Here is a 24,887-nt window from a genome sequence, read left to right as displayed (position 1 = left end):
TTAAATCAGAGCATCTATATTTTCCAGGGGGTGCTTGCACTTCAAACAATAAATATTCAATTGATAAGTGGTCTTTTAAAACCCAGCTAGGCTGCCATGCTATGCACCTATTTAACTCACTTCTGAGTAGACATGCATAGGATTGTGCTGCTATTGTTTGGTCCCACACTTTTCATTTAGATGCCTCACAGATTCACAGAATAGGCTATCCGTACTGCCAAGTATAGCTATTTGGGACTCTGAACTGGAAGATGCTAAACACACCAGTCCAACTCAGCACTATTATGTAAAGTAATACATTTTACAGGCAAAAATATAATGCTTCTTTCTTTAGGAAACCCTCCCCCCAATACCCTTCCACTTTTAAGGCAATAGAACTATTAATCTACTTAAGGTTCTGGCTTGTATGCTTTTGCAGGCTCCGATTATGCTGTATTACATGGCACACTACAGATTTTAACCTTTGTTCTACAATTAATCTCACTGACAGCAATAGGGTTTTTAAGTAATATCAATGCTTGTAAGGTGGGGGGAAATCTATAATTCATACAAAACTTTTTTTGGCAAATGCATGTAATGAGAGCCAGTGTGGTGTAGTGGTTAAGAGCGGTAGTCACGTAATCTGGGAAACCGGGTTCGCTTCCCCGCTCCTCCACATGCAGCTGCTGGGTGACCTTGGGCCAGTCACACTTCTGTGAAGTCTCTCAGCCCCACTCACCTCACAGAGTGTTTGTTGTGGGGGAGGAAGGGAAAGGAGAATGTTAGCCGCTTTGAGACTCCTGAAGGGGAGTGAAAGGCGGGATATCAAATCCAAACTCTTCTTCTTCTTCTCTTCTAATGTAGCTCAAAATGGCAGACATGCCTGGTGTTCTCATCAAGAGGTAAGGTCCATTTTGTCAGCTTCTCATTTTAGAATCTACTTGCCAGCTAATTCTTTTCCATCAAGTTGCAACTCAAAGCAAGCTATGAAGTACATGCAAGATGGCTGTTGTTTTAAGAACTGGCTGCTGAATACCAACCAGGGGAAATGTGAGATTTGATTCGCTGCCCCCTCCAAGTAGAAAGAGAATACCAGGCCACATCTACCACAATAAGCACATTTCAGCACAGATAGCACAACTAGCACATATTCTGGAGTGGTGTCTTTGCAGCTCAACGCTGCTGACTTTAGCATTTAACTGTGTTCAAGAACAGCAGGTTACACCTGCCATTACAGTGGTGCCTCGCAAGACAAAATTAATCCATTCCGCGAGTCTCTTCGTCTTGCGTTTTTTTCGTCTTGCGAAGCATGGCTATTAGCGGCTTAGCGGCTATTAACGGCTTAGCGGCTTAAAGAAAAAGGAAACAAACTCGCAAGACGTTTCGTCTTGCGAAGCGACTCAAAAAACGGAAAACCCTTTCATCTAGTGAGTTTTTCGTCTTGCGAGGCATTCGTCTTGCGGGGCACCACTGTAACTCTCAGCTCAGAATGCAGTAAACATCTGAAACTCTGACAATGCTCACTGTACAATCAGATTCAACACACCCACCTGTCACTTTCAGAATGGAAGTAATGTCTCAAATGTGGCATCAGATGCTGTTAGGGTCAATGGTACCCAGCATCCACCACAGATATGTTTGCAAAAAGAAAAGGGAAAAAGGAAGGACACCCCCCCATCATTACCATTTTACCATCACCATATACCCCATTTTTGTAGCCACTGTCTTATTTCATCTTTTCAGTGTCAAACAAAATATTAATGGTGCATATTGGTGTGCATCACAGTGATCCACTACGGAAGCTGTTGTGTGCTGGACATCAAGAATTTCATTCACCCAGACAATGTGCTTGCTGAATCCTCAAGGAACTTGTTCTAAGGCTCCGACTCCTGTTTTTTTTTAAAAAACAAACCAACAATTATATAGTTATTTTTTCCAAACACTTATTTTACCTTATAAAAATTACTCAAAAGTGACGAACCACACACAACATTAAAATAATAAAGCATCAAAATACACATTTTAAAAAAAACAATTGCAGCAATGACATGACAAATAGGCATTTTAAACAAAAACTTTATCAGCAGGAGTTGAAAACAGAAAATGAGAAACACCTGCTCTGCTCATGCAGACTCCCTGTGCATTTTAGAACCCTTCAAAAGCACATGGGAAGCCTACATGAGAAGAACAAGCTTGTGCTTTGGCCCTCCAGATGTCGCTGAACTACAACTCCCATCAGCCCCAGCATGCATGGCCAAGGAACAGGATGAAGGGGATTGTAGTACATGGCCATAGCTCCCCAGCAGTGGTGTAGAGGGTCACCCACCATTTAATGGAGAATGACTGGGAATGGGATAAAAGGAGCAGAGCAATCGCAGTCATCCTCTCTGCTTCCTCTTCCATGTGATTAACAATGGGTGGAGGAGGAAATGCATGAATAGGGCTATATGTAATATCATAGTTTGTGTAGCTGAGCCTCAATTGCCCCTATGCTAATCTCAATTTTTTATCACTAATGGTCAATAGGGCCAAACAAGTTAAGAGAGCCCGGAAAGGTGCCTCATAGGAATAGGCTCTAAGCTTTATCTGCTCACTAAGAGGACGCCAAAGGAACCAGCTATGACTCCAGGTCACACACAAAGCAAACTGCGACCTGGTTTGGCAATATTCCCAGGAAATCCAGTAAGTTTGCAACATAGTAGGAGATACACGTGTTTCAATGAGGACCAATTTCTTTGATATTTTATTAGTATCAAACCCTAAACTTGAAAAGAAATTTAAAAATAGCTGAATTAAAGATCAATTGCACTACTTGGATTTAACTGAGTACATTGTGACTTTAAGTGTTTATAAATTATGAAAAAATAACCAATTGTGCTTATTTTAGGTTCAAGCTATGATGTTGCCAAAAACATCCCATACCCTTTTATTCATTTTTCAAATCAAAGAACATGCCGTCTATTCCAGAAAGAAAATATACATTGAAAACTACAAGCTGAATCACATTAAGCCTCATATCATGAAATATTCACCTTTGATGCCAAATTAGGTTTCAACCCAAGAAACGTAAAGACGGTGTTGCTTTCCTTGGCTTCAAAAAATGAGTCATAATCCTAGAGAGAAGGGAGGGGGGGAAAGGTAAGTTATTTTTAGAGCTTCATCCCACTGATATTGTATCAGAGATGCAGTATAATAATGCTTACTGATATATAAAGGAATAACTTTATAATAGTAGTGGAAGGATAATTCCAGTTTACCCATCATTTGAGAATGTGTGTTTTCGCTCCTGCTTTGTAATTGATATGGAAAAAGGAGAGGGAGGGAGGGAGGCAGAGAGAATAAATTTAGTTAAACCCAGGATACATTCCACCTGATGATCGGCACCATCAAAGCAATTCAAAGGAGCATAAAGAGCTGTTTATCAGATGAACTTAATCAGATCATTGGTTCATCGAGCATGCTGCCCTGAGTGGAAGCGGAGATAATGATTAATAATTCACAGTAATATAATTACATATGTTCATTGTAAGAAGCAAACAGCTCTGGCATTCCACCAAAAAGCATCGCAGTACACAGCCTACACACAGTTCAGGCCTACTTCCCAGAAACAGGTTCTGCAGCTTTCTCAGCTATTGGCTTAGTTTCAAGTTTCACATGAAAAAAGTAGAGGCTGCAATTTCTGGTTAAATTGCCTAAATGTTAAATAGTTTTTTTAAAAAGAAGAAGAAGAAGAAAGCAAACAACCTGACAGTTCAGTCCTATGAACGCCTACTCGGAAGTAGGCCCCATTGAGTTAAATGGGGATTACTCCCAGGCCAGCAAGTTTGTACAAGATTGCAACATAACTTGAGGTGGCACCAAAATGTATAGCTAAGAGCCACCTGTTCCTAAGGCAGGTTTCTAAACAAAAGTTCAATAAATCAATAGTAGGTTTACCTCATAGCTTGCCCCCCCCCAAAATGGGCAAGGGATAGCTGATTAATTTGTTTCCTACAGAAATATCAAGAAATATATTCAGAGCCAGTTAGCAAGCCCCTTGACTTCTTAAAGAATTAATATCACTGTCTCATTGACAATAAAGGCTTCCTGGCTTTAAGGAGCAATTAGATTCTGTGGGATTACAAATGAAAGCTCTCTCTGCACTGCTTTCGGGAGTTGATATTTTGACAAACCCCTGTGTGTGTTTAAACGGCACCCTTCAGTTCTGTTTGCAACCTATTGCTTTAGCATTCTGCTAAGAGCCTTATGGTCTGAATGGGGGCTTTGTTGTTAAAAGCTTAAAGAAACAAAAGACACGTCATTCACTACTGATCATGTGCAGACTACTTGGGCTAAAAATTCCATCCTGCGGCAACTCATCAATCCTCTTTTTTCAGGAAACCCTATCTGTACCTAAGACCAGCTCACTACATATCTAAAATTGGGCGGTAAAAGGACTGAGCATACAACCCTGGAGAAGCTGTTCCAAAATCTGGAACCCTTTAATGGTGGAGCACCAGCATTTACTTAAGAAACCCCTGTTCAGACCTTGCTTCAGCCACAACCTTGCTTTAGGATGGAGCTATATGGTGCAAACTTGTGTTTTTGCTGAGATAACATGAATGTGGGATGGTGGAGAAAGGAGGTACATGCTGGAGAAAAATCTGAAAATCCTGCACCCAACTCTTCTCACCTACAAATGTCCCAGAGGTCATTTCCCACCTTGCTTCTACTTTTGGAGTGCAGCTGACAGTACTCGCATCAGCTTCTTCCGCAACAGGCATCAAGAGTACCTCCATTTTTTCTCGGAAGAGAAGGACTTGGTATACTGTGCAGATATTGCGCAGCTTCTGCTCAAGCTTGAAGTGCCACAGTACGAACCCAAAGATTGGAGACTGTTCATTGACAGCAGCAAGCGATCACTGAAATGTGTTCTGCTACACAACGGCAACCAGTTTGCTTCTATACCCCTGGCTCATTCGAGTACACTGAAGGAGAACTATGAAGCAGTGAAGTATGTGCTGGAGAAAATTGGTTATGATCAGCATAAGTGGTTTATTTGTGTTGACCTGAAGATGGTGAACTTTTTGTTGGGACAACAGTCTGGCTTCACCAAGTACCCATGTTTTCTGTGCATGTGGGATGGTAGGGACCGTGCTCAGCATTACACGAAGAAGGACTGGCCTGTGCGGGAGGAATTGGTGCCTTGCAAAGAAAGGAACGTCATCAATGACCCTCTGGTGGACAGAGACAGCATACTCTTCCCACTGCTGCACATCAAGCTCAGCTTAATCAAACAGTTCACCAAGGCTCTGGACAAGGATGGTGACTGCTTCACTTACTTGAGCCAGGCTTTTCCAGGATTGACCATGGAGAAGTTGAAAGCTGGCATCTTTGACGGTCCTCAGATCCGTCAGCTCATCAGAGATCCAGAGTTAGGAAAGTCAATGAACGAAGTGGAACTGGAAGCGTGGAAGGCATTTGTTCTGGTAGTGAAGAACTTTCTTGGCAACAATAAGGCCAGAAACTACGCAGAACTTGTCAACAAAATGCTGACTGCTTTCAGAAACCTGGGCTGCAACATGAGCGTCAAGATGCACTACCTATTTTCACATATGGACCGGTTTCATGAGAACCAGGGTTCAATGAGTGACGAGCAGGGGGAGAGATTCCATCAGGACATGAAAGAGATGGAGACCAGGTATCAGGGTCGCTGGGACACAGTCATGATGGCTGACTACTGTAGGACTCTGAAGAGAGACCTCCCTGCCGCTGAGCATTCCAGGAGTTCCAAGAAACGGAAGTTCAAGCCCTGAAGTTTGAAAAATGGTGAAGCAACATGCAATTTACGTGTACTTACCTTTATCAATGCCCACCATTCAGTTTACAGTAAACCTGACCTGATGGAGAGAAACGGATGCCATTTCCTGATTCAGCAGTGCAAGAATACCCTAAATCAGTTGTAGAAATCTAGACAACATTCAAAAAGTAAAAAAATGTTGCCCAGTGTAATGTATTTTCACACATTTCTATGCCACCTTTCTTCCATCATGGAACTCAAGGGGGTGTACAAGAGGTTTCTAGGTCTCCCATTCAGGCACTGACCAGACCCAGCCCTGCTTAGCTTCTGCAAAGTGGCTGTATCATGTGCTCTCAGACCATCTCCTGAAGGAAATGAGATTAAGTGAAATATGCCCACCAAATGAGATGTACCACCTGCAGCACAAATGGAAAGGGCATGCGAGTTATTTTGCTAATTACATTAAAAGCATGCAAATTAGTTTGAGAATGTGTTTAGCTTCTCCCCGGGAGCTCAAGAAGTATTCACTGCAGTAGCGTTATACAATTTGCCAGGGAAATGCAACCTGCACACATAATGACCAAACAGCTGTGCCACTTTACTTGCAAGACGCAGCATATGAACAGGGGGGTATATGGTGGGGAACTCTGGCTAAGTTTGATGAGCTTTGGCTCAGGCTGGCATCTGAATTCCAAAAGGCAACAGAGGCAAAATTCACTGGAGTCCAGCCAACAAGAAGCAATTTGTGTTCCACACATCTAAAAGGAAAGCAAGACATTCTGCTGTAAACTGCCCTGAAGAAAAAGCTCACATGCCTTTTGAAAAGGCAAAGGGCTTACCAAATGGTTAAATACTATTCTTTGGGGATTGTACTGTCAATTTATGGGATACAGTAATCAAGTGCATTCACTTAACTGTTGAAAATCTTCTTCAGGCAACTGACTAGTTAACAGGATCAACAGCAGAACGCTGCAGTGGAACCTCAGAACTCTTGGTAAGTCAACCCCTTCAATGAACTTGCCCCAGGCCCTCCCTGCAAGTGTTTCTTGCTTGGCTGGAATGTGTCCCTCGACTGTGATAATTTACATCACTTATTTGGCTGCAGGATGGAGATATGCAAGTTTGTGTAGAAACCTCTGACTTGTTCATGGCATTGCCACATCCACTGCTCTGGCCACCACTAGCATGCTCCTGGAAGGTGGCCCATGAAAGCATATGGCTCATGGACTGAAAAATATTTTTGATGCTGCTGTTGGAAGATTCCAACCACTTCATTCCATCAGCACTGTTGCCAGGGGCTGGGTGGGGGCTTGCAGCGGGGGTAACATATCCTCAACAGGGCCCCTCCTTCAAGTGAATGTTAAGTGAACTTCTAATACCTCCAATAAGATATTCCTACACAAAAGCTGGTCTTAACAAGTATCCAACATGCACACACCACCACTATCTCTTACATGAAAGGAAACCATTTTGTAAGGAAGGTTGATTTCTCTTTATTCTATCCAAGCAAGCATCACATTACACACAAAATAATGTGATGAAGGGATCCCCAACAGGCAAGGGTGCTTGTTTGCTTTTTAATTAATGATGCCCCAATGGTTTTGATTCTAAAAACTGACACCAACGGCCTTGGGAAGAAACTCGAGTGTTTTGCAAGCATTATTTTTGAGTATTCACAAAAACTCTCAAAGGTTTTTGTAAGTATTTGTTGGGAATATGCAAAATCCTGATTTGTTTTTTATGTAAATAGGGGGGATGAGAATGAGACTATTCCAGTGTCAAGGGTTTGCCCCATGTTGGGCAAAAGATTCCTGCATTGCAGGGGTGGTTCTTTCTGACTCTATGATTCTATGAAGAGATTCATGTCCTAAGAACTGTCCTCATTCTGTTCTCCACCCTACCTGCCTACAACTCCAATAAGTAGGATGGTGGGGTTTGGCAAGTAAGATAGCTGTCTTTGATGGACCCAAATTCTACAAGCCCCAGCACACAGGGATCCCACCAACACATAATGAATGGGCCAAACACCTTTAGGCAGAACCATGCAGGTGTTGTCCAGCTTCGTTTTGAGCTATACACAAAGTTTGTCTGAAATTAATATGTGGAAGCCAAGATCCCAAAATATCAGGATGGAAAAGTTGTACTTAGATCCTGTTATCACTGCACAGCATCAAAACAAGAAGGCTTCCTTTTAATTAAAATGATTGCACAAAGGGGAGATTCCATCAAATCCCAGGATTTAGCTGAGGAAGCATTTAGCTGTGCTGATATGGCAAAGTGGATGAGAGACTGAGCTACAAAAATCAGAAACTCTCTGGCTTTCAATCTTACTTCTGCCATGAACTCATTGGTTTGCCTTAAGCAAACTGCTTTCAGCCTCAGTTCCCTTGTCCATCTTCTCTGTCCCCCTTTGCAATTTGAGAGATGGACCTACTGACTTACCTAGCATAAGTGGTGGGGGAACCTGTGGTCCTCCAGGTGTTACTGGACTCCAGCTCCCATTAGCTGCACCCAGCATGTCCAAGGATGATGGGAGTTGTATTGCAGCCCAGCACTATCTGGCAGGCCACAGGTCTATATGCAAGAACTACAAGAGGAACATCCATGAATGAGCATTCAGGTATAACAGCATCCCTACTGAAGCAACAGTTCCTTCCTTGGCATTTTCAAGAGCAGAATTCTGGTCCTCACCTAATAGAGAAACCCAGCTTATTGTGCTGAGTGTTTTCATTTTCACATGACATTTACACACATTTGCGGGTGACTTGAGAGTACACCTGCTGTCTTTAAAATGTCACCCAGGAAGCATCCCTGATAAATGAAGTATAGTTTTGCATCTCTTTGCAGTAACTAAATTACCATGGCTGTCTGCCAGAAGAGACAGATCATTAAGCCACTTTAAAAGGATTTCTCAATCATGCCTTGCAGATTTTGTGTGTATGGGTGTGCGCAGGAACTGCATAAATACATAGAACAGTGACAAGCTTTAAAAGGTAAAACTATCACCTTTGAGCTCAGTGTTCAAAGCATGGATCAGAGCATGATTTTATGTCTCTCTCTTTTAATCATGCGTGCATATACTGTAATTATATAATTTGTTTTTAATGTTGTATTTTAAATTGTTGTGACCCTCCCTGGCACCCTAGGGTGAAAAGCAGGTGATACATCAAAACTGATACTGCTGAGGATGCACAGGGAGAAATGAAGAGGCAAAATGATGAACACAGGGGAGGGGATGTTCCTTTTTACTCTTATATCTGCAGAAAAATCTTCAGCAAAAACCCATCTTCAGGGTCCTTGCTCAACAATTGAGAAAATATGCAAAGAGGTTTGCTTCACCCTTCTCCACAACATCCGAAAACATACAGAAAGGCAAAGAAAGCTCCCATAATTGCAGAAATAGTTAACAGGTTGTCAAGCACAAACTGCACTGAATATAAAACAAGAAAGGGCAGAGCTTGGCTGCTTTCCAAGGACAGTCAGAACCACCAATAATACTTTGTAAATCAGATTTAGATCACTCATGACCCCACCATCACAAGACTGAGGCTCCCGTTTTCAATTTATCAATTTTCAGAGCTCAGGTCTCATTACACTTAATTGCAAAGACAGCACAATCAAGCAACTAGAAAGAGATTAAAGCAGATGCTGGGAACTCAGCTATATTAACAGAATTGTCCCATTATGTTGGCATTAAATATCAGTGCAAGGGTATTTCCAGATGTTGGCTCAGTCCAAGGATTGTGGGTGTTTAAGCATGCCCCACAAGCCTGGGGTCAACTCTGCTGATCAATCATAATCCAATGGGGACACAGCAACTACTTGCACAAACACTAGTAAGATTAGCTCCAACCCCCAATAACAACAACAAAAATCCCAGCTCACACACACACACACACGGATGGTTTTGGTCGTGCTTTGAAGGTTAGGCCTTAAGATCTTTTCAACAATCCTGTCCTTCCCCAACCGCACCCCAAAACACACACACACACACACACACAGAGAGAGAGAGAGAGAGAGAGAGAGAGAGAGAGAGAGTGTCATAATGAGTGATTTGTACACTTTTCTGCATTTATTTAAGTGCTGGATCTCCTTGAGTCCACAATCCTTTCATCTAAGGATGAACTGCAGGGTCAGATCCCTGCAGTTCAAATACACATCCCATAGCCCAGTTACTGCCAAGTCCTTGTGAGCGGGATAATGAAGTCATTATCAACAAAGAGGTTGCATGTATGTGATACTCATACAAGGTAAGTGTTAAAACATTTGCAGAACGAAACCACTTCAGGACCACAGTTTTGCCAGTTGGCATTTCTTAGTGCAGAAAGTATTGATCTGATGTGTAGAGATCTTTCCTAATCTATTTTATTCAAAAGGGTTCTGGAAGCCTCTCTGTGTGAAAGAAACAAGCAGAAGGTTCGTGATGTTTGGGTTATTTCTTCAGGGAAGCTGAATACAGCTGGCTTAAACTGGTTCTCTTATCTTTTTCTGTTAAGCTCATGTTGACTATAATACAGTCGTACCTTGGATCCCGAATGCCTTGCAAGTAAAACGTTTCGGCTCCCGAACGCCCCAAACCTGGAAGTGACTGTGCTGGTTGTGAACGTTCTTTGGAACCTTTCTGCAGCCAATTGGATGCCACACCTTGGTTTCTGAACATTTTGGAAGTCGAACAGACTTCCGGAACGGATTCCGTTCAATTTCTGAGGTACCACTGTAATAGGCCAGAATGAGTCTGGGCTTCACTTTCTCTTTCTATCTCTTTTACCTCTGGTGTAGTGTTCTGTATACAGTGTTAAGGTTTAGACTTATTATAATTTAATGTAAGTTTAAGTTAAGTCTTCTGCAACTGGATTTTTTATGGACAGTGCCAATCCTGAATACTGGATTTGTGACCATTATGCTCACTTGACTTCAGTAGCAGTAAAGCTCTGCTGGATGAAATATCAATTGACTCTGATCTATTTTTTAGGAATCCTGTGAAGTGTTTAAGTTTTCACTCTGCTAACTATACATTGGAATCTGCTCTGGATCAATACTGAGTAGAATTTCACTGACAAATTTTGTATGAAAAAGCCTTCCAAAAAACTTGCTTAGGAATTAAAACTAACACGTCGCCAATGTGCCAGGCATAGGCAAACTGGGCCCTCCAGATGTTTTGGGACTACAATTCCCATTATCCCTGACCACTGGGTCCTGTTAGCTAGGGATCATGGGAGTTGTAGTCCCAAAACATCTGGAGGGCCAAGTTTGCCTCTGCCTGCAATAAGCAATAGGCTAGAAAGTAACCCAAACCTTTCGGATACAGAAGAAAAACAACCCTGGTACCAGAAATAACAAACAATTTTAATATTCTTTTTAATGACTTTTTAATGATGATACTGAATAATGGAATGAGTCAATAATCTGCCCTAGAAATTTCCCAAAGCAGCATGCAAATGGCTCCAAGACAAAGACGATCAAACATTTAGGATCCAAATACAGAATTGTTAGTGTAGGAAATACCAAAAAACAGATCAAAAGTTGAGCATTAACCCTGACCATTCTGCATAGGGTATTTCTCAATGCCATGCTATCTACCAATGCAGGATGGGAACAACAACAAAGTACCACTATGGTCATTCTCTCGATTTTCGAGTTGTCAGGAAAAACCAGTGGTGCTTATGCAGTTCACAAAGATGAGGATGGCCAAAGCTAACACAGGTGAGAAAGGTAGAAGCTTCAAAAGTTACTTACTCCACAGTACTGATCATCATTGAAAATCTGGGGTGGGAGCGGGTTGCCTTGTGCAGGCTGCTTGTCTTGAGGAATGTTTTTATACATCCATCGCCTTTGCTCCTCCGACATGGTGATATCCACCTCTTCAAAGTTGATCTTGTTGCCTTCCAGAAATCGTACAATGTCTTGCTGCCTCTTCTTTATCTGAGATTGGGGGGGGGGCAGGGGGAACAAAACAAAATCAGGATGCAACTTAGTTGTTTGCTAAGACACTATGCAAACCAAGTTAGTGGGATAAAGTTACTTTGAAGACATGCAGTACAATTGATTTCTAGCAACAGGGCTTTTAAGTGTGATGGATTTCCTGCATCCCCCCCCCCCCCAATCACAACCCCATGATGGTAGAACTGGGAGGCAAAAAATGTTCTTGTCGATGCAGGTCTCTTAAGTGCAACTATTGAACCCAAGAATGCAGCCTTTCATTCCCATCGCCAATTTTAAATTCTGTTTTTCCCCACAGGTTTTTTATTCTCTGACTCAATGGGCAGGTTTAGACACAAGCAGAAAAGTCTCCCTGCTACATCCAAATTCAGAGAAGCTGGCCTAAGCCATGTGACAACAAGGGAGGCACTGAACAGGACTAACCCATCAGCCTGGTGCCTTGAAGACACCTTCATCATGCCTTGAAAATACTTTGGACTACAGCGCCCATTAGCGCCAGCCAGTGCGGCTTAGCTAACCTATCTGAACAATGAGTAGATCACCATATACTTCCACTTGATGTAGCTAGGGGTGAAGAGAGGCAGACAAGATGGAGCCACACTTAGACTCGAGATATGAACGAATGGTATTTGGGATTTAGTTCAGTATAGTGTCAGCACTCGGGACTCTCTGTCTGCAACCTCATGGGTGTCTTATTACCGTATTTTTCGCCCTATAGGACGCACTTTTTCCCCTCCAAAAATGAAGGGGAAATGTGGGTGCGTCCTATGGGGCGAATACAGGCTTTCGCTGAAGCCTGGAGAGTGAGAGGCTCTCGCTCTCCAGGCTTCGGGAAGCTCTGCGCAACCCCCCCGAGCCTGGCGCGAAGCCAGAGGGTCGCGCAGAGCTGCCTGCGCTCCCGGGGTCCGCGCAGCTCTGCGCGACCCTCCGGAGCCCGGCGCCAAGCCGTGCCGGCCTCCGGACGGTCGCGCAGAGCTGCCTGCCCTCCCAGGGTCCGCGCAGCCTGCATTAGGAAGCCTCAGCACGCCCGGGCTTTGCACAGCTGTCCGCAAGCCTGGGGAGACCGGCGCAGCTCCCTAGGCTTGCGGATAGCAGGCTCTTCTGGGGGCTGGGGTCGGGGGAAGCTCGGGCTTCCCCCGCGCCAGCCCCGTGCCTTGGGGGGGGGGAATAATTTTTTTTCTTTATTCCCCCCCCCCAAAAAAAATAGGTGTGTCCTATAGGGCGGTGCGTCCTACGGGGCGAAAAATACGGTAACTGGCTGCGCCTGCTTTCTAATTTTTTGTTTCTGTTGGTTCCCTCAGGGAATAAATCACTAGAGCATAGTAAACTGTTCACCTTATCCTGTCTAAATGCCAGATAACGCAACTAGCATCTTGCCTGGGCCTTAATATGCTTTGATAAAAGAGAAGAGTACAGCTTCTGTCACTACCGAACTGAAGGAAGCAACACAAGGCATCTTTGCTATTTGAATATGGATTCATGATGCGTGATCTTCAGCCTCTGCCTCTCAGCTTAGACTACCTTGCAGGGTTGTGATGAGGAGAAAGACAGAAATCCCCAAGCCTGCCACCTCTAAGCTGACTTGAGAGGATTACAATTGTTATGATAAAAAAAGAGTATCTCCCTGAGAAAAGGCTAAGGAGTAAACACTAAACAAATCCAGAGTGGAATCGCTAAGATGATTGGATAGCACCTTGTACGCCTCCTTCCGGCAACTCCAGCAGCCAAGCTGGTGACAAACTTATTGCTCTGCCTTCCTTTGGACCACAGCAGAAAGGCTAAGAGGGGGGTCTTGTTATCTGGGCAACCCAGGACCTTGCACCCCATGCAACGTTGCATGCTGCTAAAGCAGCAATTTGACTTCACCCCCAGACGCACACTCCATTGTCTCTTGAGACAGATGGATGCCAACAATATGTTTGATATATAAGACCTTTTTTCATTGCTAAACTGATTGAAATTAGATTTTTTTCTTTTAAAAACAGGTTGAAGATGTCCAATTTTTGTATTTGCATTGAAGCCCCTCACTGGAAACTGAAGAATGTTTCCAATGGGCTATGCCTGAATATCTTACTATTCTGTGAACCTATAGAATTTCTGGACGCAATAGGTTGCACAAACTTCACTCCAAAGCAATTTTATTCTGGATTACTCTTAAAGCGCAGGGTGGGTTAAGTGCCCTTGTCATCGCTTTCTAGCTTTCTAGGGTTACATGAAGCTACCAATTTGCCTCTGTTGACACCTCAACTGAAAAGGGCAGGTTCTCTTGTTTCCTTACAAATAATTAAACTTGAATTCAAGGGAAAGGGTTGATGTTATGGAGCGAAATTAGGCAACAGCCAATAAAAACCGTTTCTCCAGCAGGCCATTGACTCAGCTGAGACATATGCTGGGATCATCTGAGCAATACTCCGTTAAGAAGCCCCGCTGGGGGCCTGAGAAAGGCGAAAATCAGTGATTCGGTGGCTATTTGCCATGGCAACCGCATCATTATGTACATCACAGGAGAGCTGCTGGCTTCTCCAGGCAGATGTTCAATTAACTTCTAATGTGCCACACATTTGGGGCGTGGGGAGATGAGAGAATGTTATCATGCAATATGCTCTCCAGTTTTTAAACATTAAAAAAAAACCAGCAGTGGGAGGTTAATTTTTGCAAAGATCGCTGTTTGATGCACTGCCCTCTAATCAAGCTGGCACAATCTGTCTAGTCCTTATAACACAGTGCAATCCTTTTGCCTCTTTAAAAAATATAGCATTGAGGCTCTCTTAATGCCTGTTATGCACCTTTTACATCTTTCCTTAGACTCTTGGCTGTTGTAAGTGGGAAATGTTTTTAGTAATGGCAATTCATGAAGGACATGTCTGTATGCACATACATTGTTAATGACTGTTCAGAAGACAGAAAATGGAGATTTACAGATGGGTTATTCACAGCAAGTAATCCATAAAGCACAATCTGGGGAGTGTTTTCCACTCGTATCTCCAGTCTGAAAAATGGCAAAGATAGAAGCACAATATAGTGCACTACAATAAATGGCAACATATACCAGTATTTGCTTACTCAGATGTAAATTGCATTTTGGTCCATGAGCATAACAATGCAGCCTAGGAGTTATTGTAATGTTATACATATACATTATATTGCTCACATCTAGAATCACTGGTATGAGTTTGTGTTTTGCTTGCAAGATAACAGGTGCATCAGTCCTCCTCAAAAATACAGCAGATGTGTATTTCCTCAATTTCAAAAAATGCAGGTTCACCAGATGACATCCAGAATGTTGACTATACTCAACATTAATTCCTTTAACCTAACATTCTGTTTTGTGAAAATTACATTTTTCTATGCTCAAACCTGTAATCTTAGCAAAAAAAAAAGGGGGTGTACAGACCATGGATTTGCTTGACTAGAAGACAACTCTTATTAAATATACCGTAACTGTGTTAACAAGTGGGGGGGGTATATTGTATTACATGCTTGCAGTTAATTATATATAATTAAATGCATACACAATAATAATACACATACTCATACAATCCTTTTTTTCACTTGTTAGCACAATTATATTTAATAAGTGTTATCCTGTAGTCCAGTATTTCCTAAAATAGTGGGTTACCACACTACTTCATAAAATCATAGAACTGTAGAATTGTGGAGTTATTGAGACAGTGACACATAATAGCCACTTTTAATATCATTTTAACTATCAACTACAATCTTTGCCTGGGATGTTTGCAAACATTCTAATTGCTGGAAGGGGAGCAGTTCATTGACAGACTGTTGTGAAGAAGTACAACTTCTGCGAAGGAAACTTTGGCTAGGAAGGAAAACCTCACAGGAGATACACTACTGCATTTACAACAATGCCATTGTGTTTTTCACTGTGCATCATGTTACACATATTATATACATCTATCTACTAGGAACAGATTGTCAATCTCAGCACCAGGAGGAGAGATGTAGTCAAGAACCAGCAATGCTGACCAAGTAAAAGAGAGGATTAGGAACATAAGAGAGTTCAGGGTTGCTTCAAAAACTACAAGCATATGCTGTGTACACATCATCGTATTTTTTAAAAGGTGGCTATGCAAGTCTACTCCACTACTTGTAGACACAGGGAGGTGAAAAAAGCTACATTTCCCTGCTGATGTGGGTAGTGTGTATACACCCCATGAAAGGAGTGCGTTTGGTTGTTTCAAATTTGATGGTGTATGAGCGCCACAACCCCAGAGTTGGCCACGACTGGACCTAATGGTCAGGGGTCCCTTTACCTTTTACTCTCAATCCAGGATGCATAGAAGACTGAGAGACCCTAGAAGAAGGGTAGCTGAAGTAAAGGGAAGAGATAGGCCATGGGGATGAAATATAGAGAACATATAGTAGGGAGATGAGGAAAATAATATGCTGTTTACATGCAGTGGCAGGAAAGGGCCTCAGGACAAATGAGTCTAAAGAGACGAGGAAATAATAATAAATAATAATAATAATAATAATAATAATAATAATAATAATAATAATAATAATTTTATTTATACTCCACCCATCTGGTGGATTAGTGGGAAAGATGGGCTAGGGAAAACTCTTGTGCAGAACTGTGTTCTTGGCAGGATGGGAACAGAGAGGCACAGCAGCTCTGATGACTGGTCAACTTTGGCAGAAGGTATCAAGGAGGCATGAAAGCCAATGGGACCATGAGAAACTAGACTGAATATCCTGTGTCAAACTAGCAAGCCAAATACTTGCAGGTCAGCTGCAAGTGCCTAGTTAATCCACATTAACATTCATATACAAGTAATTAATATACAGAGTGCACCTTTTGTTCCAGTGCCTTTAAAGTGACCAAAAGAATAAAACTGAAATGCATCATTCCAAACTTCTAATATAGGAAGGGTGGGGGGAGATTTGCACTTGCTAAATGCTACACATACACACACATTTTGAATGTAAATGGGGAAAGCTCAGCTCCGTGAATGCATTAATGCCAATGGACAAAGCAAAATGCAGTAACCTCTGAAATATGTTATTTGTCAGCTGGTTCACAAGCAGAGCTTACACTCCCCCTTTCAACAGAGACAATTAGCTCATCAACTGGTAGGGAACACAGGACTAGCATTTCTGCACGTCGGAGCAAATTTATTCAGCAGCTTAGCCCAAAAGCAAAATCAGCAGATAGATAACAAGAGTCGGCTAAACAAATGTCAATACCGTATTAAGCAGTTTAGAAGTAGGCACAAAAAATGTGCAGTCGCCAGACAGGTGTCAACAAGTTAAGATGGAAAACTTCCAGCCGTACATTCCCAAGAAGGGTTGCTTTATTTCCTTCACACTTCCAAGGAAGTAATGAGCAAGGACTTATAACTCCAGCAAAACTAATTTTATTCAGTGAAAGAACAGGCACCTACAAATCTAGAACTTCAAATGTGTATTCAACTAGCATGGAAATGAAGGGATGCTTTTTTTTATTCCATTTAAGGGCTTGTCCACACTTCTGCTTGTCCTGTGTCTAGAAAGCATGGATCTCAAAGGTTCCCCCCCATAAAATACCTTAAAGCGATTTCATGGGGGCGGGAGGTTTTGGCATTTGAAAATGATTCGATATGGGGGGTGGGGGAGAATTGAAATCCAGTACAGCAGATGCAAACTAGGATAAAGATTTCTATTTAAGAGGCTTGATGGAAAAGGAAGGTCTTCAACAGATGCCAAAAGAGCAATAGAGATGGGGCCTGTCTGATATATAACAGGAGGAAGTTCCAAAGGGTAGGAGCCACACTTAAGGCCCAATTCCTGTACAGTGCAGAACTGAGATGCTTTCTGTAGGAGACCCTCTTCAACGGAATGCCAAGATCAGTAGAGTACATCAGTATGAGCCCATCTTTTAGGCAGAAGATGCCTTCTCCAACTGCATTCATGTCTCACCATCAGAAGCAGGACAAAGCATTCCAATTGTCTGACATTGCCATTGCACTGAATGTTTTCTTTTTCAAACCCACAGAAAATGATCAAATTCAGATATTGTTTTTCAACAAGGAAAGGCAATAAGGGGGGGGGGATACAGAGGCAGCACACTTGATCCCAAAAAGCTTGTGTGGTGAAGTGGGTTGTACCTCTCCAAGCCAGATAGATGCTTGGCACTGCTATTTCTGACAGCGCAAATTGCCAAGAAGGAGATTCAGTTACCCTCCTTTCCCTCATCTTCCAAATAAGTGCTGCCAGAAATGAAATCACTCGCCACATGATTAGTGAGGCACACTTGGAAATAAGAGAAACCTATTTTCTGTGGTTTCGGGGTTGGGAGAAGAAGTGGAAGAGAGGTTCTCAGAGGGGATGCATTTCATGTGCAGAAACAGCTTTTCATTGTTGCCGGCTTTGAGGAAACCTCTGCATTTGATGCAATAAAAGATGAACCACTGCTGAACAAAATCAAGTCCAACATTTCATCAGCGTTATCAATGCCCATCCCATCTTAAAAGTTTGTTGCTCCATTGATTTTCTAATACAAAAATCCACAGAAACAGATTAGCTACAATTAATAAATAATAATAATAATAATAATAATAATAATAAAAGAAATTTAAGCTGCAATCCTAAACACACACTTATTTGAGAGTGTGAGGCTTGCACTCAGTGAATACAAGATCCATTGGGTCCTATTTCCAAGTAGCAAGTTCCAGAGATGTAGCTACATTGGTATTTTGTAAGGGGAAGGATGCCTTGAAGCAAACACATGGAATTTGCTGCAATCATCCAGATGTTGTGGGTCTCCAAATCCCATCTGCCCCATGTTCAGGGTTGGTGGGAACTGTTCTTCAACAGCATCTGGAGGGTCCTGGGTTCCTTATCCCACCTCAAAGGCTGACACACTGGTTATGGCATATAAGTGTGCGTGCTGGAGTGTATTTCATCAGATGCATGAAGGCTTATACTAAAATAAATTGAGATGCTACAATACATTTTTTTGTTGGTTTTCCTAACAAGTAAACATGGATTCGATTGCTAATTTTCAGTACTCTCTCTCTCACACACAGCACTTCCTTGTGTACAAATTCCTGCAAAGGCATCCCATGCGTTTCAAAAGAATGGACAGAGCCACACAAACAAGCAGCAGAGGCACGTAACAGCAGCAATCAAGTGCCAAAGCAAGTCTGGGCTTGGTTGGGGTTTCAAAACACACAAGGAGCCAATTTGAATACAGCAGGCATCCTACTGCAAAAGTTTAGCCCCCAACACATAAGGCAGAGGGCTCAAGGAAGTGTAAGGAGAGCATCCAGGAGACAGTGAGTTCACCCTTGCTCTTCCCCTTAGAATATAATTGAGGTTGGGAGGGATTAAATAAGGCTTGAGCCTCAGCAATGACATAGCCAAAGTGACTGGCAAGTGGTGACTGTAGGGCATCATGGCAGCTTTCACTTAGGCCTCACCATCCAATCTAGCCACACATGTTCATTCACATTAGAATTACTGGTGCCTCTTGGGATCACCTTGGGCTCATTGCTTCCTTGGGATCACCCAAACCCCTCCGCTTCTCCTGGTCCGACAGCTGGAGATACAACCGTAACACAAGTTGCTGGAAGGAAGAGGGGAGGGTGCCAGAAGGGCAATGACTTTCTGGGGTTGCTCCCCTCACCATCCTGTACAAGGACCATCAACAAGCACAGGGTCTTCAGCAAGCAAGGGAAGAACCCTCTGTCCCTGGATGCTAATACTTGAGGTACATTACAATGGGAAGGGTGGTAGGACCCTATCTGCTGACCATCATAGGAACAGAGACACAGCTGGAATTGTTACAGCCTTTATTAAACACCATCAGTGGTGGTGAATTGGGCAGCAGTGGCAATGGCTGGAGTGGAAGGCCTGGCCCTTGAGCAAAGCCTGCGAGGAGAAACCAAGTATTTGCATATGACAAAGGAAGTGGTAGATGGCTGCAGCAGTTATCCACTAAAACAGTGGTTTCCTCTCTTCCCTTGTTTACCCATGTGGGGTACTCTCTCCTGGGAACTCACTTTGTTGGAACAGAGTGGAGGCCGATCCTCTCGTGGCAGAGTACCTATCAGGGTTCTAGTAGGGGAAGCGTTAGCAATGTGCACAGAAAAGCCCCCTTATTATTTAATGTGCTCCTTTCTCCATAGTTCCCCTCCCTGAAAACCAGGACATTCCTTTGTGAGCTCTAGGTATGTGTGACTTGGAGCCAGAGATATATGGCCCCGGGATGCACTGCACCTTCTTATCTGATGTGTTATCTCCCTATGCAGGGTTCATATACAATTGGTGGTGTGATGCAACTGGGTGTTGAACAACACCTTATCTTATGCTATGTCATGCCACTATGTCAAGATTTTGTTTTGTTTCTCCCGCTCCCATTGAAGCCAATGGGAAGAAATTCCTGGTGTAAAAAGCTGGCAGCCAATGGGGGTGCAGTCGTGATCCTCCCCCATGATTCCACCCTGGTTTTGCCAGCCCTGTCAGCACCTCTTCACCAGCAGAACTGCACTGCGATATATCATGGGAGTTCCACCTGCATATCTCAGGTTCTGCTGGAAAAACAAGGTTAGCACTTCTTGTACTCCAGGGTGCCCTAAGCAACCCATCTCTTACAGTACCATAGCTTTTACGCCATACGTAACAGGGAGGCCTCCAGTCTGCAGGCCTAAATAGGCCCATGAGGCCAGTTCAGCCAAGCCATGCCTACCTGCCCACACCTGTCTTGTTATGATGCCCAATGTGGGGCAGGTAAGGCCAGGGTTTGGCTGACAGTGTGTTTGTAGGCACCTGTAAAGCCATTTTCTAAGTGCAGAGGGAGAGAATATTTTGAGGAGTTTTCCTTAAGAGCCCTACAGCAAAAAAAAAGGTCACTTGACATAATTGTGACATCAAGTGGTTGACAGGTAGGCAGCTCTACCCACCTGTCAAACTTGGCCTGTGGGAGGTAGAGGAGATAACAATCTGGTCCACTGGGCTATAAAAGATTCCCTACCTCTGTCATACACAGAAAGCATCTGCACCCTTTTAAAAATGTGACAAAACCGAAAGATGTTGGTGTTGCATTACTACAATATAAGCTAGCTGCTAATAACTGACAGTAATAATAGGGGGAAGGCTTCTATTATGAGTGTTCAATGACTGTACATTGTACAAGTGCCGAAAAGAATCTATGTTTACACAGCAGGCTCCTGACGTGGATAAATAATTGTTATTGGCCATTAGTACTTAGCCACTGAGCACTGCATATGCATCATGCTAAGCTGTATTAGGAGGTTCCACTTTCATTGTGCCAATGAAATGAACACAGATATTATACAGCTAAAAGTCTTCCAGCAGAAATGCATGGTCTACAGATGCAGTGTGTATATGTTTGTACAGAATGCAAAGTTCAGTACCAGCATTACTGAAGCACAATTCATTGCCATCACAGAGAAGCTCTCCAATAAGTCTGCTCAAGAACATATATGGATCAATAACTACAATCAGATTACCTTTTCAGATACCAGAATTAGCAGAATTACAGAAATCTGAATTACCAGTCGTAATAGATAAATGGATTACAAGATGAAATGGTTACGCAGTTGTCTCTGGTTATATGAAACAGCAATTACACCAAGGCAAAGATATAGGACATTTGAACCACTAACACAAAGCCAGAAGAAATATTGATTTGATTTTAGTACTACTACATGACTGTGACAATTTATTTAATTTTTCAATGTGACATAGTTTGCTTGGCCCTAGGACCTTTAAATTATCAAACTAATACCAAACTGGTGCTGTTGCAAGAATGCAGACTAAGATATACAAGCTAAGTTTACTTATTTATTAAATTTGTTAGTTGCTCTCTCTTGCTCAGGGCAACCAAAAACAACTTACAATCAAATAAACAAGCAAACAATAAACCCCACATAGATACATTAAAACCAAAAGGAAAGAGAAACACATTAAAAAAATCTTACCCCACCCACTTCTAAAAAGCTATATGTAGTTAAATGCCAAAGGCCAGGCTATAGAGGAAAACTTTTGCCTGGCACCTAAATGAAGGCACCAGACAAACTTCCCTGGGGAGAGCATTCCACAAATGAAGAGCTACTGCAGAAAAGACCCGTTCTCATATTGCCATCCTCTGGACCTTCTGTGAAGAAGGCACATGAAGGAAGGCTTCAGATGATGGTCTCAGGGCCTGGGTCAGTTCATATGGGGAGAGGTGGTCCTTAAGGTATTGCAGTCCAGAGCCTAAGTCCAACAATGAGTCCTGCAGCACCTTAGACACTAAAGCTTCAACCCAAACCTCTTTTGCACTGGGCTGGGGTGAATCACTTGACTGGCATAGATGCACACCAAATGGGCTAGCAGAAATACTGCCGGCAAGATCCTCACTGTTTGTAGTCCGCGGAAAGCTTCAAAATGGGGCATTTCAGGGAGTGGTTGTACTATCCTGGAATCTGCTGGATCCCTGAAGCCCAACTGCTGTGCCAGCTCCAGGATAGCAAGGCCATTTACCCACCCTGCCTTTCACCTCTGCTAGCATGAGTGATGGGGCTGTAGATGAAGCATTGGCTCCATCATGCCCTGTGGCTGCCCAGCCAACCAGAGACTGGATTTTCCTGACTGGAGTTAGTATTGCAGCCTTGCATTCTCTTACCTGACGTTAAGTCTCACTGAATTCATTAGGACTTACTAGTAGGTAAACATGGTTAGAATTATACAGTTAGTCTTTAAGGTGCCACAAGACACTTTAAATTTTTTTTGCTGCTAACACAGAAACCTGAAAGCATTTCTTGAGCATTTAGGACTATTTTAAGATGGTGTGCAGAATAGGTTCCCACGGGTCATGGGCTAGGGAACTATGAACGAGGGCTGAAAGCTTGGCTCAGCAGTTCATTCAGCTTAAGTAGTTCATAAGCATATTTACTGAGAAAGTCTTAGTGGCAAATGACACTGGTAGAGCATGAGACTCTTAATCTCAGGGTCATGGGAGCCCCTTGGAGAGCAAAAAATCCCTGCATTGCAGGGGGTTGGACTAGATGACCCTTGTAGTGCCTTCCAAAGTCTACAATTCTATAAAGTACGCATGTATAGGATTTGGAGTGGGGCAATTATGGCAGGGAAGAAGTTTAAAATTGAGACATCTGTAAGTTACACGTGACACTGTTCTATTACAGGAGGCTGTCTTCGTTCTTGGGTGTTACCATAACATGGATGAGGGGTGGGAATAGTAAACTTGGCCTTTCCTTCCAGCTAAAAGCTGCACCTCTTGCCTATTACACTGCAAGTCATGCTACACTTCCTTCAGTATTTCAAACTCAAAAGACACTTCCATTGAAGTTCCAGCAAAAACAAGTATACCTCAATGTAAACTGATTAACCAGTTAAAAGACAGGTTTTTAAGTGACCTAAAAATACTGGTTAAGCAGCACATTTGTTCATCATGTGTCAATATTATTCATTAAATTTAACAGCGGGAGATAAGTTGTTAGGATCGCAGTGACTCAGACATTAATATTTACCATACGTCTTTGACTTACACTAGTCTATATTTTACGGTACCGGGAAAGAAAATAAGTTTTTGTTCAACAGTTCAGCATGTGTCAGTATAAATTATATTTCAGCACACACTTTTTGGTTCAGTTACGTAAATATTTTTGCCTCTTCTGTCTCTTAACGTCTTCTATTACAATGCCTTAATGAAATTTGCCTTACTGCACATGATGATTATATGTTTACCCAGTAGTGCATTGTGGTGTCAAGTTTCAATTTACGCCCAAATGCGTGTGAATAGAACCACAGTCAAGATGTGCAGCAATTTGAGCAGATCCAACAGCCCCCCAAGCCATGAGAGCTTATGTGCATCTCCCCTCCCCATCCCAAGTAGAGCATTCATCATCCTGTGCTGATTTTGAGGTGCTTTAATCCTTCCCCCTTTTTACTTAAAACCAACTGTCTCCCTGACCTTTTCACAAACAGAAGTCCAAAATCAGAAACCCAGATCGCCATATTACAACTACTACTACCACATGGGGCCCCTCCAGGGCTGGAGACCAAAGGGGACAAAAACGCTTCAGACCACAGGAGCGAACTCCTAAGGGCTGAGGTCCCTTTGCCAACTCACCAAAAAATAAAATATCTGAGCCCCCCCCTCAACAAGTTGATGGGCATTGCCATTCAAATAGTATAAGTCATGTGATCGATTACGTGGGACGGGGCTTACCTGCCCTCCCCCAAAATATTTTATTCAAGTTTGCAACCCTGGTGCTGATTTTGAGGTGCTTGATGGGTTGGAAGGAGGAAGGATTCGTCTCCCTGGCCTTATTTTTGTAGGAAGGAAAGAAGCCCCGTTTATCAGAAACCCAGGTACCACGTCAGGAGGTCCTGCAGGGCTGGGTGCCAAAGGGGCCGCTAGAGCTCGGCGTGAGCCAAAGCAAGCGCCTTCTTCTCGGCCAGCCAGAGGTGAAACAGAGAGCTGTCCCTCCGCGGGGAGCGACGCAGAAGCGTCCATAGGGCAACCCGAAATGCTCTCCATTCAATGGAACTGCTCCACCTCTGGGGTGATGAGACGGTTTTCTCGGGGATTCCCCTCCCTCCTTCCGTTCACCTGCAGGGCGGCGGTTCTGGTGCGTCTGGTTCGGCGCTGAGGGGACGCAGCGTCCCCCTTGGGACCAGCCGCCAGTCGCCCGCGGGGCTTTCCCCAAGGAAGTCCCCTCAGGAGCGCAGCGCAAGGCGGCTCCCGCCTGCCTTCATTCGCCCTCCCTTTCCCCTTCTCCCCCACTCACCGTCACGGAGCCCGAGAGGGAAGCGACGAACACTCGGAGCACCATCTTCTCTCCCTGCCTACATTCGCCTCTTGCCCGGGCGAAGGCGCACCGCCAGCCGACCCCTCTCTCTTGCCCCGGCGGCTTAGCTAGGGAAAGGTGAGGCGGGCGCAATTGCCCAGCCCGGGCTTCAGCCGCAGCCGCGCGCGCGCCCACACACAGCCCTGCTGAAGCGCAGCCCGAGCGCGCCCAGATAAGCAGGTTGTGGCTTCTGCTAGCGGCGGGATTCGGGAGATAAAAGCGAGCGAGCGGCAGGGAGGGGTTAAGGTGTGCGCGGGGATCTCTGGGAAATGGAGTCCTGTGACTGCCTGGAAACGCCCTTTCCCCACCCCACCCCAGTCGTGAAATGTTATGAGGTAGCTGTGTTGAGTCATTGCGTCATCGCTTCATTA

The 24,887-nt window shown here is 43.5% G+C and overlaps 1 protein-coding gene and 1 long non-coding RNA gene across 3 annotated transcripts in view; one reads left to right on the top strand and one right to left on the bottom strand.

The window, feature by feature from the left end:
• LOC310704259 overlaps positions 1–12,378 on the top strand; it is a 51,896-nt gene extending 39,518 nt beyond the window's left edge. The window contains exons 2-5 of one of the 2 annotated variants that reach the window (XR_014524675.1): positions 6,693–6,752; positions 9,840–10,008; positions 11,347–11,461; positions 11,997–12,378. This is a non-coding gene — a long non-coding RNA (uncharacterized lncRNA). The remainder of the gene's footprint in view (positions 1–6,692; positions 6,753–9,839; positions 10,009–11,346; positions 11,462–11,996) is intronic. The other variant, XR_014524674.1, reaches the window with a different exon arrangement.
• Positions 1,432–24,732, bottom strand: SH3BGRL2 (SH3 domain binding glutamate rich protein like 2). Its single transcript, XM_083497493.1, has 4 exons — positions 24,457–24,732; positions 11,495–11,680; positions 3,012–3,092; positions 1,432–1,868 (listed from the first exon to the last, which is right to left on the bottom strand). Exons 1-4 carry the CDS (start codon positions 24,499–24,501, stop codon positions 1,854–1,856), a joined length of 327 nt encoding a protein of 108 aa, XP_083353619.1. The 5' UTR covers positions 24,502–24,732; the 3' UTR covers positions 1,432–1,853.
• Between the last annotated feature and the right edge of the window lie 155 nt (positions 24,733–24,887).

The sequence above is a fragment of the Podarcis liolepis genome (assembly GCF_965112155.1).
Source record: "Podarcis liolepis genome assembly, chromosome: 3".
NCBI classification, from domain to species: domain Eukaryota; kingdom Metazoa; phylum Chordata; class Lepidosauria; order Squamata; family Lacertidae; genus Podarcis; species Podarcis liolepis.
This window is presented reverse-complemented; position numbering and strand designations above follow the sequence as displayed.